The following is a 26,566-nucleotide window of genomic DNA, read 5'->3' on the forward strand; positions in this document are numbered from 1 at the left end:
GATGTGACCGCGCATGACCTCAAGGGAGCGATAATTGCAGAGAGCGACCTCGAGATAAGGGAGCATCCATTGTACGGGCAAGGCGATTGTGAGGTTCTGCTGCGGGTTTGAGATCGTGTGTTTTTCATGGTATGAAACATCTTGTTACATATTAACTTAAAAATATCAATACTTGAGGTTTTCTCTTTGTATCTAAGAAGTTAGATTAATAGATCATATTTTATTCAATTAGAAAACTAAAAAATATATCGTCATTGTTTGTTTATCCAAAATACATTTTGACACCAAACCAATTGATCAAATCTGGCATTTAGATATGTTTATCTTTTTCTTTCCTCACTACGATTTATGAAGCTTTTTATCGGCTTCAAATAACATAGTTGTAAAACAAATACTAATTGCTGTTAGCTTTTAAATCAATTTGCATGCGAAACCTAGACATGTATGTGACAATGCATATCATTTTCTGCCTGTGACGCTGCATATTGTCTTCATGAACAAATTTATAGTAATGAAAAACCGTCTGGTATCGATGGTCGATTAATAATTCATATACAAACATGTCCCACTGTGAGACCCGTGTCACCCGGACGTTTACTGCAGCAATCGGACATTGTGATGCAATATATGAATATAAATTAGCACAAGACAACGGTTTATTGTTGTTGTTTGGTTTACGGATTTCACAAATGTAGAATAAGAACAACATTTAATTAATACTTGCATTTTATATTTCTCTGAATCTGTTAAAAAAATCTCTGTTATAGAAGTATAACCTGATTATTTGTTTCTCGTCAACACCTCAGCCCTGCTTATTTGGCGATCTCATCAAATGTGTTATGACTTCTTTAAGATCTGCCTCAAATTAGGCTCTTTATGCATTTACTTAGTCTGTCTTACAGACCCTGATACAAATATATATCAAATACAGCCCATGCAAGTTTATAATGTTTGGCAAGTCTAGATCACTGAAGTATCTTCTGAAAATGAAGAGAGTCACTGGGCACTTTTTTATTATATTTTTATTAAGATAACTGAACAACTGTTTTTTTATGTACGATATGTTCATTTCAGAGACTAGATGTTAGTCTAGCATTTACTAGACAAGTAGGGATACAGCTGAAATGTAACGCTGTTGTTCAATAAGGAGTAAAACACAACTCACTCCCCCACTCACAAAAGCCACGAACAAGTTTAGGTTGTGTCGCAGAAAATAGAAAAGTAAACTAGAGTAAGTCTAGATATATCCACGTCCGAACTAAAATAATCTCGTTATATCGCGTGAGCAAGAGGGTGACATGTGAGCTAGACTTGCGAAAAAGCTCTTTTTGATTTAATTCCAGTAAAACATAACAGGGCCGTGACCTACAGACAAAGATGAAAAGTTGATTTCCGTGTCTGAATAGGTGATGAACTTGGCATGAACTCCGAACTTGACATGATGTCAAATCCCCATATGTGTAATTCATCAAACATAGATATTCAAGTCGATGACACTAAAACGTCATATGTGCAACCTGTACATTTCCGACTCCATTTATCGCTTATTTCATTTCGATTTGTTTTTGACGCGAATTGTCTTTGAGAATTCAACGCGTAGTAAGATCACTTGTCATTTTGCATCCACGATATATCATTACTTTAAAAGTGTAGGAGTTATATAGCCTCCATATGGTTCGAAAAAAAACAGGTACTGACCGTAGGGAGGGCTTAACCCCTCCTCTTTTTAAATTTTACCGATAACTCTCTCACATAATTATAAATATCACCCAAAATAGTATATACATCGGAAAAATGTTACCCCTCTCCCACTTTCATACCGACTCTCTAATCGTACATTATGTAATTTCTTACACTGAATGTCGTCACGTTCTTAGTTTGGCTTGTTCGTGGCAACCGTGAAGGCGACATACGGTCGCCCATGTGTTACATGTTTCTGGTACATGTGTTCGCCCCGAGGTGATTACAATGGAGTTCTTTTGTTTATATATGTTAATAAACGGACTTTGCCTTGCACTGAAGGAAATGCTTGAATGGACAATGTCCATACGCTCGTGAGGTTATTTAGGTCATTGCTATGCGATAGAATGTATATTCACCATGTACGAGGTAAATACATGTTTATTTATAGACCAGGGACAAACTTCGCCCGAAAGGTGTGGCTAGGCTGACTTGACTGGAGAGCGTCTTGTGTGGCGACAATACGGCAAAAAGGATCGACTTCGCGCGAGAAGGACGCATTATGTGTGTGATTGATCGTGGGAGATAATAGAATTATACATACAACTCTTCGTAGATATTTGAAAGGATTGAGACTTCATAAAACATATGAAAATTAAATGTATTATGTTTATGCAGAGACCATTTAATAGATGGTATTATATGCTCTCTGGTTTATGAGGGTCGGTTTGAAGAGTCGTCGAGTGCATAACGCTGGTGTCAGATTGACTTCGGGAAATGTGAAGGAATTATCCTAGGAAAAGATGAACTGGATGGTGAATGCATTAAGATGGAGAAAGAAGGAGTGGTGAATGCATTAAGATGGTGAAAGAAGGAGTGGTGAATGTGTGTAGTTGCTGAAATATGGAGTGGTGAATACATTAAGATTGAGAAAGAAGGAGTGGTGAATGCATTACGATGGTGAAATATGGAGTGGTGAATACATTAAGTTGGTGAAGTATGGAGTGGTGAATGCATTAAGATGGTGAAGTATGGAGTGGTGAATGTGTGAAATTGCTGAAAGATGCACTGGTGATTGCTTTAAGTTAGTGAAATATGGAGCGGTGAATACACTAAGTTGCCGAGATATGGAGTGGTGAATACATTAAGATGGTGAAATATGGAGTGGTGAATACATTAAGTTGGTGAAGTATGGAGTGGTGAACACATTAAGATGGAGTAAGAAGGAATGGTGAATGCATTAAGATGGTGAAAGAAGGAGGGGTGAATGTGTGAAATTGCTGAAATATGGAGTGGTGAACACATTATGATGGTGAAATATGGAGTGGTGAATACATTAAGATGGTGAAAGAAGGAGGGGTGAATGTGTTAAGTTGGTGAAATATGGAGTGGTGAATACATTAAGATGGTGAAATATGGAGTTGTGAATGCATTAAGATGGTGAAATATGGAGTGGCGAATACATTATTATGGTGAAATATGGAGTGGTGAATACATTATTATGGTGAAATATGGAGTGGTGAATACATTATTATGGTGAAATATGGAGTAGGGAACACATTAAGACGGTGAATGAAGGAGTGGTGAATGTGTGAAATTGCTGAAATATGGAGTGGGGAATACATTAAGATGGTGAATGAAGGAGTGGTGAATGTGTGAAATTGCTGAAATATGGAGTGGGCAACACATTAAGATGGTGAAATATGGAGTGGTGAATACATCAAGATGGTGAATACATCAAGATGGTGAAATATGGAGTGGGGAATACATTAAGATGGTGAAGTATGGAGTGGGGAATACATTAAGATGGTGAAGTATGGAGTGGGGAATACATCAAGATGGTGAAATATGGAGTGGGGAATACATTAAGATGGTGAAGTATGGAGTGGGGAATACATCAAGATGGTGAAATATGGAGTAGGGAATACATTAAGATGGTGAAATATGGAGTGGTGAATATATTAAGATGGTGAAAGAAGGAGGGGTGAATGTGTTAAGTTGGTGAAATATGGAGTGGTGAATATATTAAGTTGGTGAAATATGGAGTGGTGAATACATTAAGATGGTGAAATATGGAGTGGTGAATACATTAAGATGGTGAAATATGGAGTAGGGAACAAATTAAGACGGTGAATGAAGGAGTGGTGAATTTGTGAAGTTGCTGAAATATGGAGTGGGGAATACATTAAGATGGTGAATGAAGGAGTGGTGAATGTGTGAAATTTCTGAAATATGGAGTGGGGAATACATTAAGATGGTGAAAGAAGGAGTGATGAATGTGTGAAATTGCTGAAATATGGAGTGGGGAATACATTAAGATGGTGAATGAAGGAGTGGTGAATGTGTGAAATTTCTGAAATATGGAGTGGGGAATACATTAAGATGGTGAAAGAAGGAGTGATGAATGTGTGAAATTGCTGAAATATGGAGTGGGGAATACATTAAGATGGTGAAAGAAGGAGTGGTGAATACATTAAGATGGTGAAATATGGAGTGGTGAATGTGCGTAGTTGCTGAAAGATGGATTGGGGAATACATTAAGTTGCCGAAATATGGCGTGGGGAACACATTAAGATGGTGAAAGAATGAGGGGTGAATGTGTTAAGTTGGTGAAATATGGAGTGGTGAACACATTAAGATGGAGAAAGGAGTGGTGAATGTGTGTAGTTGCTGAAAAATGGATTGGGGAATACATTAAGTTGCCGAAATATGGCGTGGTGAATAAATGAAGTTGGTGGAATTTGGAGTGGTGAATGTGTGAAGTTGCTGAAACATGCACCGGTGATTGCTTTACATTAGTGAAATATTGAGTGGTGAATACATTAAGTTGCCGAGATATGGAGTGGTGAATACATTAAGATGGTGAAAGTAGGAGTGGTGAATGCATTAAGATGGTGAAAGAAGGAGGGGTGAATACATTAAGATGGAGAAATATGGAGTGGGGAATGCATTAAGATGGTGAAGTATGGAGTGGTGAACACATTAAGATGGAGAAAGAAGGAGTGGTGAATACATTAAGATGGTGAAATATGGAGTGGTGAATACATTATTATGGTGAAATATGGAGTAGGGAACACATTAAGATGGAGAAAGAAGGAGTGGTGAATGCATTAAGATGGTGAAATATGGAGTGGTGAATGTGTGAAATTACTGAAATATGGAGTGGGGAATACATTAAGTTGCCGAAATATGGAGTGGTGAATAAATTAAGTTGGTGAAATATGGAGCGGTGAATGTGTGAAATTGCTGAAATATGGAGTGGTAAATACATTAAGTTGCCGATATATGGAGTGGTGAATACATTAAGATGGTGACATATGGAGTTGTGAATGCATTAAGATGGTGAAATATGGAGTGGTGAACACATTAAGATGGAGAAAGAAGTAGTGGTGAATGCATTAAGATGGAGAAAGAAGGAGTGGTGAATGCATTAAGATGGTGAATGAAGGAGTGGTGAATGTGTGAAATTGCTGAAATATGGAGTGGGGAATACATTAAGTTCCCGAAATATGGAATGGTGAATAAATTAAGTTGGTGAAATATGGAGTGGTGAATGTGTGAAGTTGCTGAAAGATCCACCGGTGATTGCTTTACGTTAGTGAAATATGGAGTGGTGAATACATTAAGTTGCCGAGATATGGAGTGGTGAATACATTAAGATGGTGAAATATGGAGTGGTGAATACATTAAGATGGAGAAATATGGAGTGGTGAATACATTAAGATGGTGAAATAGTGTACTCTACCCATATACACTAGGGGACACCAAGAACGGACTTCACTCACTCTACCCATGTACACTAGGGGACATCATGAATGGACTTCACACACTCTACCCATGTACACTAGGGGACACCAAGAATGGACTTCACACACTCTACCCATGTACACTAGGGGACATCATGAATGGACTTCACACACTCTACCCATGTACACTAGGGGACACCAAGAATGGACTTCACACACTCTATCCATATACACTAGGGGACACCAAGAATGGACTTCACACACTCTACCCATGTACACTAGGGGACATCATGAATGGACTTCACACACTCTACCCATGTACACTAGGGGACACCAAGAATGGACTTCACACACTCCACCCATATACACTAGGGGACATCATGAATGGACTTCACACACTTTACCCAAGTACACTAGGGGACACCAAGAATGGACTTCACTCACTCTACCCATATACACTAGGGGACATCAAGAATGGACTTCCATTGTAGTCTGTGAAAGGTGGAACAAAATAATTTGTCCTTAGGTTTGATTCGCTTGGTCCACGTGCATTTTCTTTATTGTTTGGCTCCCTTCACCATCTTCTCGAGGCAAAGGCGTTCCAGAGACAGACTTCCGCCAGTTTCCACCCTTGCCGGACTAGGCTGGAATTTTCAGGCTCGATTGTTCCAGTGACTATTACGAGTTATTTCCCTTCGATGTCCCCCCTACTGACCAACCAGACTCCACCCCTCCTATCTCTTGCACTTTCAAACAAAATTATGGCGCCCGGTCAGACGATTCCATCGATACTAAAGATCTGTGTTGTAATAAAACGGGTTTTACCTCGCGAAGTGCATCAAATCACTTGAGCACCTTTATTAAAAACATGAAAAGATTTGGATGCTATTTGTTGACGCCCAGTCGACGGTACATATGCTCTGCAAATCCAGCAATCGAACGATATTCAACACGGCCTTTGCTATGTTGGTTATTAACCGGATTTCGATTTCGTTACGGGATTTTGATGAGACTGTGCATAAGACTCGTCAGTCCAGCCAAAATATAACTCCATAATTCCAGCCTTGTTCGGCAAGGCTGGACACTAGACGATTAAATTCAGTTAACTCCCTTGCCTCGGGAAGATGGTGAAATGGAGCCAAACAATAAAGAAAATGCACGTGAGCCCAGCGATTCAAACCTGAGGACAAATTATTTTGTTCCACTTTTTCTTGAACAAACTATATTCTTTCCAAAAAATATATCAGGACACCCCACTCTACAAGGATATCAAATGGTCGGTCCATAGGCAAGGATATCAAATGGTCGGTCCATAGGCTGGCCTGCTTGACCAAATCACACACTAAACCCTCCCCGTAGCAATTCCAGATTAGAACATATGTCCCTAGCAACCCATCAAAAGAGGCGACAAAATGGATCAGGTACGTTCTTGGTTGATTGCATGTCATCCTATCCCAGTTGCGTGGATCAATGGTGTGATGTCATCATTGGCGTGTCTTGTCCAGGCTTGATTATTACATATAGCTGTCATGATGTAGCTGAAATATTGCCGACTGCCACCCTAAACAACAAACAACGAAACACATAATGGGCTTTAATGAAATCACTGATCGAGATTGTATAAGTGCTATTAACAGTAATTCAGTTATAACACAGGGTATCAGCTTAATGTGAGGAGAGGGGATATGGACATTTACCACTTTGGTGAAACTCACATGTACAGACGGTTATCAGTCAGGCTAATCTGGGATTGAATCCTAAACCAGTTATCCTTGCACGACAAAGGGAGACAACTTTGCAAAGTGAGTGGTTGAGTGGTTTGGGTTTTGGGTTTTGGGGTGAACAATATTTCCAGCTTTATTACCCATCCAGACATATCGGGGTTCATAAAAAAATCATATGTGCCCTAGGGTCATATCACGATACGAGACAACAGTGTTTTGTTTCCGTCATCCGGACAGCATTGTTGACGTCATTCGAATCTTATTGTGACGTGTGGTCACACAATAAACGACATCATAGCTGAAGAATGTTGACGTCATTCAACAAATTGTGGTTCCGTTGCTGTTGCGACTTGCTGTCACAAAAGGTAAACACTAAACTTCGTCTCTGTATGTTTATACACTCATATAATATCCTCGATGTGTCAGCTTAATATGGGAGGAAAGCCCGAAGTGATGCTCAGGCGTTGGTTATGGTGGTAATGGTGGTTATGGTTAGCACGGGTATGGTGCTGACAGACCTACAAACATCATCGGGGCGAACCGGGATTCAAACTCGCTGTCATAGTTTCTGGCGTACCCAAGGGACGTAACTCTGCACAGCGAATCCACCCGTGTACCCCCTCTGCAGAGTTGAGCTGAAGTGAGTTGTGGCTTGTGGCTGACAAACCTTCAACCCTATACAGTCTCCAGCTTAAAGTGTCAGTTAGGCGATAATAAATCAGTTGGTGATTCGTCCTCTCGCCTTATTCTCTATCCAAGATTGTTACAAAGTGTTCTTGTTACGTGATTGACGGTCAATACCACTATTGGAGCGAAAATGGAGAAAAATTACCATAATGCGGGCAGTGAAAACTAACTGTTTGATAATTGCAGTTAACAAAGGTCATCTTCCTGCAGCAAAGGAGTTAACTGACAATAAAAGTCAACTGAGACAGAACTGTGATGATAATTTACATAATTATTTTAGTGGCATGCATGTAGGTGAGTTGTCTCCCTTATCCTTCCAACACCTCAAGGAAGATGCCTGTGAAAATACCTGCCACAAAATTACAAATTTATACTCTCTCGAAAAGATATCCAGGCTCATAGTTTAAATTTTAAAAAGTCTGTTTTCCATACCCCATTGCATATAGTTAATAAAATCAAATCAGAAAAACATTCCATTCTTAGCTCTAGCCAGAGACCATATAATAGATTATATGGTCTCTGGCTCTAGCAGCCTATACCCATCCACTCATAAGTTAGTCAAGCAGCCTGTGCTTGTCAGCGGGACCTGTGATGATCCCGGTTAAAATAGGTCTTCGGTAACCCATGCTTGCCGTAAAAGGCAACTAACGGGGTCGGGTGGTCAGGCTTGCTGACTTGGTTGATGCATGCCGGCATTGAGATTACATGTCATTATACCCCAATAGTCGGCATTGAGATTACATGTCATTATACCCCAATAGTCAGGGTCTTTGTTTGGTAATATTAACCATGGTGTTCCTGCTCCAGTATGTCCTTGATTTTGCTGGAATAGTGCAGACTAAACACACATTTATTCATCACATTGAAAGTGAAACACTACAAAAACACACGCCAGTTTTAGCATAAAGCCAAGTTTTATTGGGTAAGTAGTATAACTGCTGCACGTACGTACGTTCACCACCAGCCGGCGGTCAGCTGCTGTCTACGTTACACACCGATAACACGAAAACAACACATTGTCGCTTACACTCACACTTCAAAGTCAGAGTTGGATTTCAATTACACAGCTGGTTGTAGGACAGCCCACGTCACCACCACAGTGAACAATACCGGACACTGAAACAGGTGCTACAGTGACATAATATCTCAACAAACTTCACTGGAGGAAGCAAGCAATTTTAACTTCAGCCAGACTATTTTTTTGTCTTGGTTTACAGACTTTATGAAAAACTGATCGGTAATGAAAATACTTTTGAAAAAAAACATTTCAGAAATTTTATTACATTTTAAAAAAAATGATCTCAACATGCTGCCATGAGAGCAGAGTAAGCTTATTATAAGACTTCTTTTCATTTTTTTTTCAGGGTTACTTTCTCTCACCATTGAAGACATGGATAGAATCATAAACCATTTAAAAATGTTACAGAATCATCTGACATTGCATGGGTATAACTGCTATTTAAAACTGACTGTAAAAAGGAAAAAAATAATTGGAAAGCACCCTAACAAAGGGCACCACATCAGCCCTCAGTTCTCATTTTTATCAACTTTGTTGTAGCATGTGATTTTTCCAATCATAAGGCTTCAACAAACCATAATCTTTCTGAAATCAATCTAAATCCAGATGTTCCATCAACCTGATAATTTACTTTCAAATGCAACATTTTTTCAGGTATATCTGCAGCTTTCATCATTTTGTGACAGATATTTTTACAACCTGTGATACTGTACTCTCAAGCTCAAGCTGATTGTGCAATACAGAAATCAAGTCTACTGGCCTTCTGGTTTTGGCATGAAGATCAATGGCAACCATCTAAAAATCTTATGCACAAAATCATCCTTTATTGCACACTATAATCTAACTTTTAAAAATCCTTTTGAGGTAGAAGATATAGAAATACTTGAGCTTTTTCCTGTCTGAGTTATTTTTGTGGAAAGAAGTACACAAAACTTATCACTGGAACATCTTAATGTTCTAATATCAATTTTTTTAAAAGGCAACCTAAAATAAGGAATGTCCTGATTATGAAATTGCAAATTCTGCCAGCAGAATACTTGACTGAGATACTGATAATTTTTGCATCTTCACAAAAAGATGTAATTCTTCAACTAATTTAGTACAATGAAATGTTATGTAAGCAGCTGAGACACTGTCCTGAGCTTGTTCAGTTGTGGTGATTAAAACAGGCTGTCCTAATTAGCTTAAAATATATTACAGTAATTAAGATGAGAACTTGCAGGGTTAACGTCACCTCCTCACACAAAGTCACAACAATGTATCAAAAATAGATAACAAGATGTTACAGAACAACTGTGCAGTGTCACAGAAATGGGGGATACAGGCAACATTACCGATTTCCCTCCATATTCCAAACAATCAATTCCATGTATCAAAAACTATACAAGTATCACTTAAGCCTTATTGATTTCATTTTCATGTTTCAGATCTTGTGAAAACTAGTTACAAATAGTTTGCAATGCATTTTTTAGTGATCAATTCTAAAAAATTGTTTTGGATTATCCCCCCTGATGATCATCTCTCTGACACTGCAACCAGTTTCTGCAGAGAACTTCCTGAGAAACTGAGTGGTTGACTTCGAGACTAAGACAGTGTTTTACATAGAGTTGCTAGTTATCTTGGCTCTAGGATCTTACAGCGTGTTCACCTGACACACAGAACATGAAGACAAGCACATTGTAAATGACAATGAGACCACAGCATGAACTAGCCAACTCGAAAGGTTCAATATGTCTCAAAATTAAATCAAACTTCATGAATTTAAATTTAGATCATATTCTAAACAGAATTATGACAAAGACATTCATTTCCTTCCACAAATATGCCAATCTTTATGTTCTGAATCTCTGGTAGCCATTCAAGTACCCCTCGATGAACAGAAGTACATGTACAAGCAACCAACCCAAAATTAACTGTCACATTGTGACCAATCTGTCTCAAACTAAATCCAAGTTTATCAAATACGAAATTTGAGGATAAAAAATGCAAACATGAGATGCCAGAATTTTTTTTATTACATCATCCATGCTGTCAGTCCATAAATATCTACTTATTTTGGGAGTTCCTGGTACAGACTCTCTAGTGAACTGTGATGATAAGCTGAACGATCCCATTCACGATATACATGTACTTCATTCTGTTTCAATCCAAATCATTTTATAAATTATAGTCCTTGCAAAAAACGTTTGAGTCTACTTGCCTAACCGGTAATACAATTTTGGCTCCTTTTTAGTATATTTTAGTCACATTATATGGAATCGTATAAACTGATGTTACTAGTTCAGAATGAAAAACAGTAAATGAGGCCCGGATTCACATTTTCCTATTATGTGACATCTTTTATTCAGACTGATCCATGTCTAAGTGTGGCCTCTAAATACCATCGGATATCAAAAAGTGTTTTCTGGACCAAATCTGCTTTTTGAATAAATACAGACCTCAAACTTGCTAGAAACAGTGTATTGTGAACAGAATATCATGATATGGTTACAGTCTTAACTCAAGCATATCAGTTGAGCCTATTGCTATGCAACGCCTTGATCAATTCTCCTTGTAATTACAAAACTTTGTTAATATCAGAAATGGGGTTCAAAGAATTTCTTGGATTTAGTTTGTTAAACAGAACTGTGTTATTAATATGCTTGAAAAACAACCAAAAAAACATAACGCATCAATTAAGTACTGTGAGAAACTAAGACGTGAGAGTGAAATGGAAGATCGGAACTATAAACCCAGGAACGTAAATGTGTACTTTTGGTAATACCTGCAATATCCAAATGACTGAAACTGGCAACACTATGATATGTGTGATAACATGTAGCATGTTCGTACACCACCAAGTGTCATCAACTGGTACTTAGTTCTAAAGCATTTTCGGCAAAATACTTCAATAATTGTTAAGTTATACTGTCATACATTCCTTTTTGACAAACATGACTGTTATTACTGTACAAATGTTAAAAAAATTGGGGATTAATAGCCATCTTGTAAACACGAATTTGGTTAATTTGGAAGTGAAAAATTCTCATTGATAATGCTGATTGCATGATTTCACATACTTAATACCACATAATAAATATATTAAAGCTAAGCCGAATGATAACAGGTGATTTCATATATCAACTCATACCAAACTAAACAGATCAATCATACATAATGGAATTTTTCATAAAAAGAGGTAATTCTGTTTAATGTAACCAAGGCGATCAAATCTCAATTACTTCAAACATACCATAACTGTGGACAACAAACTCTTGCATTCAAGCCATTTTGGATATTGCATATTTGAAGAGAAAAAAATCTACATAAAAAGTATTCTTTATTTTCATAGAAATTATTTCAATATGAAATTTTTATATTTCCCATTCATTCATGTTTGAGCAAAATTCATTTCTTAAGGAATGAGTTATTTCAATATGATTTACCAGAAACTGTGTGAACTGGTGTGTTCCCTGGAGGAGCACAGGGCTCTCATAGCCAGATAACTGGTTGTAGAAAATAGTAGGGGTGTAACAAGACCTTGTCAACACACCATGCTCATAAAACATTGGTACATTTTCCAACAATATTTTTTTCAAAATTCAAATTAACACAACGTTGATGGAAACAATATTTTCAAATAAATATTTAAACTTGACATGAACATTTAAACAGACTAATACGTCCTGGTTAATAGATGGTATTAATAGCGAAAAGTGAAAACAAAAAGCTCTAGTTCTGATTTATGTAAGAACACAACTGTTTGTCAAAGAAACGAGCTAACACGTTTTCTTTCTTGTATTAGTGTCCTGCCTTGATGAATCGTTACACCCCTAGAAAGTAACACTCAAGTTCCCTTAGGTTCTGCAGAGTAACACGATCTACATGAAACAAACATACTAAACCATCACTTCATCTCAAGAAAATAGATAGGCACTGAATTTACAAATAACATCAATATTATAGGTGAATAGTCTTCTACCTGTCTCTCGTTCCTTCTCACACAAACACAGTACTATGGTGTATGGTCAAACATAAAAGAGTAGAGAATATCAGGGTAGCATTACTCTCATGCCATTTTATCTGACATCAAATCCTTGGTTATACTAACACGAGAACCCCTCAAAGACTTGCATCACCAACACTTGCAATAACTAGAATACTGATCCAAGGGAAGTAACTGGATTCCAGTCATAGTGAGTAGGGGTCCAACCTTTGTAAACACTGCCTTGAATAGGATATCAGTCACATCGTAATGTATCAACTTTGATGTATCCACTGGTCACTCTGGTAGTAGTTTTTTAACACTTTAGTGAAACCCACAAGCTTAAGTATGGTACTAACAGCCAAAGGACCGTTATCTGAATTAGTCTGGGTTTAAGCCCTGGACTATTGGTATGGGCAGATCCAGCATTTTTAAAAGTTAAGGGTCCAGAATATCAAATCCTCTTAGATTACATTTGGTTTTGAAAAGGGGTAATGACTCACTTGTTAACACACCCATAACCACTTTTGCAGCTTGCAGTGATTACTTCTGAGACAAATAATTGAGACAATGTGAATATGCAGGAAATGAAACAGTTTCCTTATCTGTTGCCATGGAAACAGATGACGTTAATTGCAAAGTCAGGGAATCAAGCCATTGAGAGAACTGGTCAGAAATATTAGTTCACAGGTTACTCGAATGTCATCAAAGCCAAAGTAGACAATTCTGGTCTAATTTGATGGTGGTATTGGAAGACAGCTACAGGGGACTTACACTGTGACTACAGGGACTACAACCAAACATGGCTACCACTGTCCATTCTGACATTTGTGGTGCAGGGCCTCGCACAAAGCAGGCTGACACCGACCCTCGTACTAGATGGCACGTTTTCTGAAGACCGTAAATCCGCATGAGATGGCACACGGTGGCACGACAAGGGAAACTCACTACAAGAATCCTGTTGCATTTCGTGGCAAACAGGAGTAGATAACTCACATCCTCCAAAAACTAATGTCCACTTTCATAAATTTCAACCAAGATTAATGTCCCTTCATGAAAAAGGTGAAACTGAGCTCCAAAAAGGTGAAATGTAACACGTATAATTTTTGAAAATACTTTCCTTCTTCTTATTGTCAAAATGTTACCAGGTTACAGATTAAACATCGTTTGTTGACATTTTTGCACAATTAGTCAATTCTCCCACGGTAACTGAAAAAGGATGAAACAGAACCTTGATCATGATAGCAGACATGGTATTCTGTGAAGACAGATTCATGACTATCTAATGACAGCGCTACAAGAGATTCAAGGAACGGAACACATTTACTGCACAAGGAGGCAACAGAGTTCTCTCCCTTCCCATGTACTCCTTCCCCCAAACACCACCAAGGACAACATGCTCCCATGAAGACAAGTTTTCTGGTTTACATTTGGTATTTTCATGGCATAAATTGATTTGAATTTCTAACAACTGGCATCATGCCATACATGCACAAACAATAAATAAAGTTATGAAAAACAACAGATTTAGGCCGATTTTCTACAAGTTCATGAGAAACTTGATACAGACTTTCTTTAGAAATGACACAGAGATTAAAGCAAATCTGGTTTACAAAGAGTAATGTAAGCTTGAACATTTCTGAATCCACTAACATAGTGAACAGAGATATTAATGATGTATAGCAATGACACCATATCATTAGATCTCATAACATACTCTTTACTAACTCTACCAAAACATGAAACAAATTACAACTGTAGCAACCACCGTGCCATAACATATGCTTGGCGTTCTAGCAGAACCTCTGATGAGCTTTAAATGATCACAGCAAGATCCATTTTTGCAAATAAGGCAACACACACACGCTCACCGGGTTTGTGCACCAGATACAAGGGAGGTAACTCTACCCAGAACAACCACAGCACAAGGCGATATCAGAGATAATTTGTTTGGTCTCAAATCACAAAAAAAGTTGCTTTGAGCATGTTGTCCTAAGTGAAACTTAATAGGGGGACCTCAGCAGGGAAAAGAAGATCCAGATTTCAGTTGTCTTGACAAATTGGTACATGATCCATAAAGAATCCTTGCAAAATCATAATTTCTTAGCTGCGTCGATTTACGACTACTTCCTCCAAAACATTGACTGAGAGAGTAAATGTTGCTTATCCACAATCAATCATTACAGTTACATCACAGCCTATACAGTCATTGAGGCAGAACCAGCGAAATCAAGTCATAGACCGCGTTGGCCACTTTAGGATTCCTTCTTTCCATTTTTCAAATTGGGAATGAAACCTGTGTATTCATGAAAGTTTCGTAGAAGTGTCAAACATCAAAAATAATTATCTTAACACTTTATATCGCCTCAAGGCAACAGGGTTTCATAGAAAGAAATGCTTTGATTTTGAAGTTACGAAACCAGTGTACCAATTTGAAGAGATTTTGAAGTTACGAAACCAGTGTACCAATTTGAAGAGATTTTGAAGTTACGAAACCAGTGTACCAATTTGAAGCCATCATGAAGTGTGGGTCTAGCTTTCCTCTCATTCCCAACATACGATATACACCAACAGTTCACTACTGCACACCCAGACCTCACTCTACATGGTACACCGTAAAATCAGCAGCAATAAATATGTAATGTAGGCTAAAGTGCAATGATTCAACAGACAGTGGTACTTCAAAGGTTGCCTTAAGTCATTGAAGTGATACATTTCATACCTCAGCAAATCCCAACCTTTATGCAAATAACAATTCAGTGAAACATTTTAAGACAGGATGCAATCTTTCGGTTCTAAAAAATCTGTTAAAATGGCCTTAAATTGTAAAATTAAAGACACACAACAGCAACAGTTTCTGTAACAAGATATTTGATAGTCATTTGGTGTAAAATTGCCTCTATCTCAAAATATTGTGCAAATTTAACAATGGGGAGAATCGATTTTTTGAAGATAATCATAAAATGAAAGAAAAATAATTCAAGGAGAAAGATGAAATTTGAACTTATTTTTATCAAATATTCTAGTCCATTTCTTACATGCACATATATCAGCATATGTGACCAAATGATGAGCTGAAAGATGATTCGTCTTCTGACTTAATATTTCCAACAGGGTTGTATGTATTACTACTGTTTCCATGGAACACTATGGTTGCCATGGGAACAATACTCTGGTTGCTATGGAAACGTATTGCCTCATCAAACAAGCCAGCCTTTGAGAGTACCGATTGATGGAGTCACCTTTCTCCCATGTTTGTGAGTGTCTTATTCATAACCACACACATCAGTAACACATAACAGTGGGAACCACATCAACAACTATATACAATAAATAACAAGTACGTACATTTATGAGAATTCATGCATGCTAAAATATAAATAGAAAAAGAGAAAATCCTGCTGAGATATCCAAAACACCATCCACACATTTTTAAACCACAATCGACAGCAAATACTGGCAGTTGTTTCAATATAGAGGTGAACAGCCTTTCCCCAGCAGTATTAAAATAGTCATCTATTATCCTCAACCAGGGCCCAGTTGTGTTGTGCACCTGCTCTAAATGAGGATGACATACCATCTCACCATCTCACAAACTTAACACACACGCTAAGAGTGGTGTGTGGATAAAATTTCATAATTCCGAACAGCTCAACTCTTAAATACGAACAATCAGAGGTTATATTTCAACTTCACATTGGCTTCAGTTTGTTCTCAAATGCAATACAATACTGTAACAACTTTCTCATTCACCATGTTCCTGATATATATGATGCAGACTGAAGTACTCCAAGTTAACATACGATCACCTAGGAAACAGGACGATCACACACACCACACTTATATGTCAACAAACATTCAGCCAAGTCATCCTTCATCTGTGTCTTAATATTCCACACAATTTGTTTCATATTAAGTCCAGGGCATCATATTGTATGAGTATTGTTTTACACCACATCACACTATGTCACTGTGGAGGGGCATATGGGCTTCCACATCTTCAACAAACTGGTCCTTCAGTGTGATGAGGCTTTAACCAATTACTCATAATTGTTTTTCATTCTCTTCAGTACCTTTAGATTGAAAACCAAAAATACAAAAACAAGCCCTGACCAACATGGACTAACGCTTACTATATCGTTTGGTTTAGAAGCTTGCTTATCTTTCTTGTGACAAGTACTCTTTCAGTTTACAATTTACTACATGTGATGACTAAAGGCAAGCAGCCCCAATTTAGTCACTGATAAAGTAAAATATAGATATAGCTAGCAGGGCTGGGACGGTACACCAACTGTGCGAACCGATACATATCACCATATCTTGTACATCATCCGATACGTATCGCGATACTTGCATGTGCTCTTGTCTTCTGTGCGCAAGCCATATTTTTCATAGACAGGGTAGTCAAATATCTGGCACACTGACGATTTACAGTTGTCAGTGTCAAGTATGGTGCAATGGATGAAAATATTTACTTTTTCACTACTAATTAGTGTTTGGTGTAACAGCCATATAAGTAAACATTTAAGGTATGTATTGATATTGTTTACTTAGTGTGCAACTGTGATCGATACTTGTGGCGCGAAGTTAAATATCGCGATCCACCGATGCATCAGTGTATCGTCCCACCACTAGTAACTAGCCACTAGCCAGCAGGATTTGTTAGCCCTTTGAACATTTTACTGGCTAGATTAGAAGGGTAGGATTAATTTCTAAACCTTCATCAAGATACCTACACAATGAAAAAACAAACTTGGCTGAAGACTTGGTAACCATGATACTATTGAGGACATGAATTATTTCACAACTTCCCTTTCAACAAGATAGTTCATGACAGATTATCAAGTGATTATGAAGTGAGACAGTTATTATTAACTGACTAAACAATAGGATTCCAAATATATCATTGAACACATAGATTTTAATGACACTTGCCGTGTATTGTACTATTTCTGAAATGTCTTCAGCTGAATTGATAGGGAAGCTATGAAACCATTGATCACTCATACGCCACCCTCCAACCAGACAATGTTTAAAATGAGACTACTACACAATTATTATGCACTCAGGGCTGTGCTACTGTGAAAGGTTGGTAGATGTAGTTTATAAAATAAAAAAATATGGTATTAATAATAATAAATTGTTGGGGTGCTTCATTTTCAAACCAGTTGAAAACACATAATACACTCAGAGACCTGCAAATCAAACAGTAACCATGGTAACGAAAAAGCACCCCCACTCTTTAACATTGTAGAACACTCTCAAAACGCATTACAATTCAATCCAAACAACACTTGGTCATCTGTTTTGGTTAAATTCATATAAAAATGTTATGAACGCATATATGCAAGCATGTGGCTAGCCTCAGGTCACACAAGCACCGAAATCCTACTGGACCAATCACTCAAGAGAAGCCAAGACCTTGCTGCCTCAAATACCAAAATGTTTACACAAATTATCACCAAACACTGTCTCAAATCCACTCACTGCTAAAACACTGCTCTCATTATCAAACTTAATAAAATATTGAGGAGCATGATGTACAAAGTGCACTGTCAAATTTGATAAGTATGCACAATTAAAAGTGACTTTCATGCAATTTACATTCATGATTTCAAAAATAGAATTCTTAAAATTCTTCCACATTTTGGCTATAATATTCACATTTGTTTGAGGGAGTGGGTTCACTCATACCAGGTCCAAAACTATATCAGAATATCAAAACACCTCAAACATTTCACCAATTCTTTGCATCATCAAAATTGCTAAGATGTATACATGAAGTACCGGTAGTCAATGCAGTTCTGGCAAATCAACACTTTGTTCTCTTGAAATGACATCATTCAAAACTCCCATTTACACATGCTGTAGTGTTGCGAATGGTTCATAGAGTGTCAAATACAGAGCAAGGAGCTAACAATTTCAGTAACTATTTCTCTACACATTCTGGCTAGCACTACACAGGAAGGTAATAGTGAGCTATGAAAAAAACTAGGGGTGAAACGATACAGGAAGGTCACGATACGATACATATCAGGATACACAGGTCACAATATGTTATGTATCGCAATATACACATTAACTTCAAATCTCATGGTATCTTCTTGACTATAAATATTTCAGAACATGTTCAAAATGTAAAGCTTGCTGTAGACACATAATAATTTTAGAGATGAACTTGAACGGCTAATTAATTAATTAATTGCAATATTTGACTGACAAAAGCTCTCGGGGTGGATTGGGTGGGTGTTATTTAACGACAAGAAAGTGATTTAAAATGTATCGTGTATCGTATCGACGCATGAAAACTCACAATGCAACGGTACACAGTTGTATCATCTCACCCCTCATGAAATCTGCTGCCCACTTCAACATGTCATGATCTTTCAAATTTTATCAAATTTGTATAAACCTTAATGATTTAAATTTGTTCTATTTAAGTTGTGTCATGACTTGAACCTGAAGTGGAAGCAGGTTACAATTTCAACAATCTTTAACTCTCTTCCCTATAGTTTGGCAAAGATGCATAATGTATACATCAACAATAATCTACAGAAATCTAATTTAAAACAACAATCTTTACCTTGTCAAAAACATTTTGTAAATAACTATGGGCAAACAGTGGTTATGTTGTTGAAAAGTGCACAAAAAATTTAAATTTGAACTAAAACATGAATGTTAGCACTTATCAAATACTCACAAGTAAAACCCTTCGCACTACGACAAGCTTGTCGTCTTGTGCATCAACATACCAAGGATGACAGTGGCACTGGGCAAGAAGCCGTTAACTAAATGGAGGTGGACTGGGTGATTTACTAATGTCTCACGCATGCATGATGTCCGTTCTACAACTGAGAACTTTGCACTTGAGATTTCTGATGTCCCACTCATGCATGATGTCCGTGCTTGATGCCAAACTTTCACACCACACATTACCAAGCATGCTCACATGTAACAGAGTGGAGTTAATCTGACGTAAAATATTCAGTAACAGAATCAAAGACTTATTAAATCTGTATGGGAAGATCTCATATTGCCTTCACCTCATGTCTAATGGTTTTTTTCAGTCTGTACAAAAAAACATTGGAGTCTGCCAGTCAAAACATGTCTTTGGCATTAAGTTTAGTGTGTACTACTCAATATTTGCTGAGGACCCAGATACTCATCTTTAGTCAAAGGTGTGTGATCCTCAGCAAATGTCGGGAAGTAAATGTTAGTGTTACCAGCCAAAATAAAACTTTCTATGCTTAGGCTTCTGACTAGTAGTTAAAGTTGCAGACACTCCTTTGAAACTTTAAGGATCTAGACTGAAAAGAATTACTGTAAATGAATCAGCAATAATAAAAGAAGCGTTTTCTGGTTCCCATAAATCATACATTTCATTGCTGGTTCTGGTGAATTTCCTGTCTCTTCAAACCAAGACCCACATGTAGAACTCAATCTGACTTAATTATGTTACAGAATACTCTACTACATGAACATTTCCCTGCTACAGCCTGCCCTATACTCACTTCAGTTCCACCCTGTCCCTGCCTTCGTCTGGGCTCCCCACCCACCAACATGCCCTGGACTGTGGGAGGGGCCATCACTGCCTTGGGACCCTCCCCACCCCAGGAAACCCCCACCACTCCCACTACTAGTTGTCCCATTCCCTACCGTGCCAAAGCTACTGTTGGCACTGGCATGGTTGGGTGTGGGGTTGTCCCCACTACTTGCGCTACCCCCCTGGTTAGTTAGACCAAGAGGACCCCACCCCCCTTGGCTACTCAAAACAGCCTGAGCTGCTGCAAGCATGGCGTGGTTTAACTGCAGTGCACCAAGCCCTAAATTGCCCAAGCCTAGATTGTTGGACAAGTTGGTTCCCATGCTGTTGCCCTGGGAGGTGAGACCTTGACTGTTCCCTCGTCCAGCGTGTCCCCATGTGCCCGGGGGATATGCCTGGTTGAATCCAAAGGGGGTGTGGTTGAGCCCTGTCCGTCGATCTGTGTGTTTCTCGTTGTTCTTTGGCGCGGCTCCACTGATATGAACACTGGCTCCCTTGATGATGTGGTCTTCCCCACACAGGTTTTGGGCTACTTCGGGATCCGCAAATGTTACAAATGCAAATGCTCGGAAGGGCTTTGGAATGAAGACGTCAACGACTTCTCCAAATCGGCTGAAGTGGAGTCGAAGGTCGTCGGCGGTCATATCCTCCGTGCATCGCCCTACGAACACTTTGCGATTCATCATCAGCTGGGCTCCTTCCTGGAGAAAACAATTCTAATACAACTCACAATCTAGTAACATTGTGTCCAATCTAACAAGGGGTGTCAAAGGGAAGTAGTCTTAAGCCTAATGTTATAAATAAAAAGAGTCCCTGGATGAAAATGCAAGGCAAAAAAGCTGACAACTTTTAATTTCGAACACTGTAACATATTCATCCTAAATACCCAAAACACATTAACGTTATCCTGAATGTACAGAATTTATCTTGAGGAATAATATTCATAAATATATTTATTTCTATAAGGATATCACGTAATCCAAGAAGACTTTGTCAGCGCAATATCACGATTAAAGTTACCATGCTGTACACAGCAGTTATGTGTTGCTATTAAAAAGCTTCTGATTCATTTGATTTTCACAATTGTCCTGTCTAATTGCAAGTTGTGACAACTTAAATTGTAAATACAATCAAGATTAGGTTCACAAACATATAAACATCTCCCAATAAAAGGCAACAAAGCTACTTCTTTACTTGAAATTAATCTTTCTGAAATATAGAATAGCAACTATAAGAAAATATAACAAAATGTTTATACCTGTATATCTACCTTAGAGTTCGGTATTCGGACATCACACCAGCGTCCATCTATCATGTGTCTCTGAGAGATACATTTCACTTGCGCCTCATATTCAGCGAACCTCACAAAACCAAACCCTTTGGACTGACCTGTCTTTGGGTCCTTTTTAACCTAAAAAACAACAAGCATCACTAAAAATATGTATGAAAAATACCTGGTTTAATACTTTCAACATCATGTTCAATGCATTGATGTCATCTCTGAAGTACCACAGTTAGATCTATTCTCTCTTTTCAAAAAAGAATATATTTTGAGACTATGTCGCTGCAAATATATATTATCCTTGAAGCAAAGCGAAATGTGATTTCCTTGCACTAACAACAGACAAGAGAAAACCCTGATGGTGACAGACCAGCTGACTTTGTTTGAAAAATATACTTATATGAATATTATCACCAATGTTTTGTTCAACAACTAAAAAAATATAAGGTACTTTATTTTTCGGTCCTTAGTGACTAGGGAGTCATATCAAATACCAGCCAAAGCCGAATTTTACTGGTAAAAATATCCCAGTAATTACCAGTAAACGGGAACACTGGTTTAATTATAACCGCTTAACTGTAGTCTGGACAAGAATTTCATGGTAGGTTACGAAACTATTAGTTGGAAATAACAGTGTCTAAAATACCTGACTGCCGGAGAGTCATAGATGGACCATGTTGCTGACAGACGGTCAGTTCTGAATAGTTGCAAGCCCGATGACCGGGGGTTAAAGTTACATAGTTGACCATCCACCGGTTTATTATTATTTTCTGAGAACTAACATTTCTATTCTCATGATTCTAGAACATTCTGGACTGGCAACATATTATCTTGTCTGGTAATCTTACAAAGTTGCATGTCCAGCGGTCTGACTGAAATCTCGGGGAATTTTATAGACTGGTAATAATATGACTTGGGTAGAGATACCAGAAAGGACCAAATATTACTTTCCCTCACAAAATATGACAGCCATGCACCTAGCCAGCTTTAACACTAAATTTCAGTTGTATGAATTACTTTTACTTTTTACGTACATTAAAGTATAGTTAACATTTCAATAACCCTGCCAACTGCTACTTATTTGTTTCACCACAAAACTGGTGCATACCATTCATTAATCAGAAAGGCAAAAGAAACCGTTTTCATGAGTACTGCAAATACATTAACTTGGTTTGTTGTTTAACACCGCACTCTGCAATATTCCAGCTGTATGATGGCGGTGTGTAAATAATCGAGTCTGGACCAGACAATCCAGTGATTGATATCATGATCATCGATCCATGCAATTGGGATACAATGACATGCATCAACCAAATCAGCAAGCCTGACCATCCGATCCCGTTAGTCACCACTTACGACAAGCATAGTCGTCTTTTACGGCAAGCATGGGTTGCTGAAGTAATAGTCTACCTCGGATCTTCACAGGTAAAAATACATTAAACATATCCATAGAACTGAAATGTCTGTTTTAAATCATTTCTCCCGCCTACCGAACAGATTTAAACATAATAATCCATAAACCAGGAAAAATATAATAAAACTCAGCAGTTATACCTGGACCATCAGTAGGTCACCAAACTGTGAGAAGTATTTGCGAAGGTCCTCCTCAGTGCTCTTCCATGGCAGTCCCAGGACAATCAGGTCGCTACATCGCTGCTTCTCCACGCGCTTTGTCTTCAGTTGCAGGCTGTCCCATGGCTCCTCAACCTTTCGTTTGTTTTCTAAGAGGAGAAAATGTCTCATGTTAAAGTCTGAACGCTGAACTGAAAGTAGTGTTTGAAATTAGCATGAGGGTCAAAGGGTCTTGTAATAGCATGTTAAACGTTAAAGATTCAGAAGGGTCCCTAGATTAAAATACCAAAGGAGCAAGCCTAAGGGCCCTGCTTATAAACACTGCTAAAAGTAAAAGAAAATACAATCTGCAATTAAAGAAACCAGACTAAAAGCATTGGTTCAGTAACATGTCTTTCAAGCCTTGTACATGGTGTAAGCTTTGTCAGCTGATACATTTTCACAGATTAACGCTAAAATCTTCTGAAAATGATTGGATGATGTCATGTGACAACTTCAGGCTTATAGATTCCAACGATTTTGGCACAAATTGTAAACTGGAAGTTTGAAAATGATGTGATACATAACTGATAATGGCATACTTGGTATTATCAGTTATTTTGCAAGACACTAAAGGCATTAAGACATTCATATATATCAATACCATTACCAAACATAATTGTGTTCTAGACAGTCACATTTTGGATGACAATGCTAATGTCCAAGAAAATGATATGATTTGAAACCTTGTATTACAGAGTTTAACTTTCTGATCTGGATACCATTCCACAAAGTCATCTTAGTGCTAAGACACAAAACAAAGATTTTGCTGGTTTGAGTGACTGAGTGAGTTGGGTTTAATGCCGCTTTTAACAGTATTCCAGTTATATCGCGGCGTGTCAGCTTAATGTGGGAGGAAAGCCCGAAGTGATGCAGGTCTCAGACGTTTACCACTTTGGTGAAACCCACGAGTACGGGTATGGTGCTGACAAACCTAGAAACATAATCGGGGCGAACCGGGATTAGAACCCACAATCATAGGTTTCTGGCTTGCCCAAGGGACGCAACTCTGCACAGAGAATTGCGGCACCTTAGACGACTGGGCCACCCGTGACCCCTGCTGGTTTGAGATGGAATAGGGACATTTCTTACTGACTACCAACTCAAATGTATAAAAACAGCAAACGTAAATACCCAATGAAGCTTTTTTCGCATGCATACAAAGGAGCTAGTTCCCTATATAACAATTATGAGCTAATTTACTTTCTGAGCTAAGCCTGTATATTTAGAACAGTTAAATACATCTAAAACATTATTTCATTTTTTAAATGTTAAAATGTTCACTAATTTTGGGAAAAAAACAATTGAGTGATGAACAGAAGAGTGAAATAATATTGGTTACCCAATGAAAAATGTAACAACCCAAATAAATGGAAACCCTAGAGTAAAGACTCAACTGCTCAAAAAGTTATCTGGCGCTCTGCATACACCCAACTGCTGCTAGTGGGTCATTATCAAAAAGACCTGCCAAAGCCAAGATGCTGTGCTCTGGATTAAACATTGTACAAGGACCCCTTGACTATCATTCTTACTTTTGAACATCTTTAAGCCTTGCTGATGCAGTAGCTTCAGAGTAGAACATTGAAATTCTTTCAATGATGACTTTAGCATGTGTGCCACAGCAGTATGATTTGCATAGTTTTTCATGTTTATGGGTTTGAAAAATGTAACAGCTGCACACACTTACTTGCATATAACTAACAAAAAAAATTCAACAGAATGGAAACGGTTACTGTCTACACAACATCAGAGATTGACAATACTAATTCCAGTAGTATAGATAAGAACGAGTAAATGGAAATATATTCATTATTCTGCCAACAATAATATATACACATTTAACATTACAAAAATCCTGAGTACATTGACTATTGACAAAGTTGATACGGAAGCATGATCAGTGAGTGAGTGAATATGGTTTTATGTCACTTTTCGCAATATTTCAGCAATATCACGGCAGGGGACACCAGAAATGGTCTTCACACAATGTGCCTATGTCGGGAATCGAACCCCGGGCTTTGGCGTGACAAGCAAACGCTTTAACCACAAGGCTACCCAACTGCCCCTGTAGCATGATTAGCCCAAAATCATGATTATGGCACTAACAGAGGGGAAAGTCTGATAATATTTGAGACACAAAATATTTAAAGTTTTTTCTTACCATGTTATTGAGTATTTCAAATTGCAAATGGACTTTTCATATAGAAATATAAATACGACCAACCAATCATGCCATACATTATTGTCATCAGAACTAAACATCAATATGAAATCTAAAGGTACACACAACTGTAACATGTATATAAGATATTTAACCTGTATAATTAATACCAACAGACATGAAGAAGTCACGCATTTGACTAGAGAAAATATTGTCATTACATATTCTGCTTAAAACAGTGAGCAATAATTAGTTTAATATTTAAGAAAACAATAAGGTCATCACTCTTCTAAACAATAACCTCAATCCCTTTGCATAATCAGTGTTAAACTATGTTCAAGATAACTCTAAAAAATTACTAAATCATAACTAGCCACCACAAAAATGCTCATAATATCACCTATAAAGAATTTCCATAATAAATCAAATCAACCACACATGAATCGTACCATAAAATTTGAAAAATGCAGGTTACTTCATTGAATTTAATGATTTGGCATTTGCTTGTATAGAGTTACCTCCCCTAACGAACTGTCAAACTCGCCCAGCTGTCAAATCAACAATCTGGTACTTGTAAACATACAAATTCACGCGCCCTGACAGCAGAACTGGGGCATGATATATGCGAAATATGATGAACAAGGGTCTAAAATATCAAATGGCAACATATCTGACAACAAATGCTGACCAATTACATCAACGTTCGCGATTCCGATAGCTAATTCCTAGCGACAGAATCGGTTGTTTCGGTTCTAAATGTCAGCTGCTCATTATGCGTCCCATGTGGAATCGGCTGAAAGCTTACCTTTCGGGAACACGGCAATGAACACATAGCGACCCCAATCACAATCCGGAGGGTATAGGCGACCATCGGAGAGTCGAATACCCCTCATACTCCCGCTGTCGGGGTTACGGTACTTCAAACCGCACGACCCAGGGAACTGTGCAGCCAAAGTTGTCAACAACAGCGTTCCATCCTCCTCCACTGGGACTTCCATTGGCTCATCGCCTTCATCCTCAGCAACCTGTATATACTGACTCATGATGTGACGAATTGAGGCAATGCACGTTGAACGAAACGGGTGGAATTATCCGAAATTCTTTTGCCCGCCTAGCTCCCCTGGGCTACGATAGTTATGAAGATGGCGGC

At 38.1% G+C, this 26,566-nt stretch overlaps 1 protein-coding gene across 3 annotated transcripts; it reads right to left on the reverse strand.

Moving 5' to 3' along the window:
• Nucleotides 1-8,728: 8,728 nt before the first annotated feature.
• LOC139470817 (TAR DNA-binding protein 43-like) lies at nt 8,729-26,566 on the reverse strand. 3 transcript variants are annotated; one of them, XM_071253114.1, is made up of 4 exons: nt 26,222-26,566; nt 23,199-23,365; nt 21,633-21,773; nt 8,729-21,063 (listed from the first exon to the last, which is right to left on the reverse strand). In XM_071253114.1, the coding sequence occupies exons 1-4, from the start codon at nt 26,457-26,459 to the stop codon at nt 20,332-20,334; spliced, it is 1,278 nt and encodes a 425-aa protein (XP_071109215.1). In that variant the 5' UTR covers nt 26,460-26,566; the 3' UTR covers nt 8,729-20,331. The 3 variants fall into 3 exon arrangements, with proteins under 3 accessions (XP_071109215.1, XP_071109214.1, XP_071109213.1); XM_071253113.1 differs by having other exon boundaries at nt 21,621-21,773; XM_071253112.1 differs by having other exon boundaries at nt 8,729-21,078; nt 21,621-21,773.

This window comes from Haliotis cracherodii, unplaced genomic scaffold, assembly GCF_022045235.1.
Source record: "Haliotis cracherodii isolate W230 unplaced genomic scaffold, xgHalCrac1.p SCAF_21, whole genome shotgun sequence".
NCBI classification, from domain to species: domain Eukaryota; kingdom Metazoa; phylum Mollusca; class Gastropoda; order Lepetellida; family Haliotidae; genus Haliotis; species Haliotis cracherodii.

Coding starts and splice junctions, on each gene's coding strand:
- LOC139470817 (XM_071253112.1), bottom strand. CDS start 26,459: ATGAGTCAGTATATACAGGTTGCTGAGGATGAAGGCGATGAGCCAATG. Junction 21,774..23,198: donor GTGACCTACTGATGGTCCAG/GTATAACTGCTG, acceptor GTTGTTTTTTAG/GTTAAAAAGGACCCAAAGAC. Junction 21,079..21,620: donor ACTCTAAGGTAGATATACAG/GTATAAACATTT, acceptor GAGTTGTATTAG/AATTGTTTTCTCCAGGAAGG.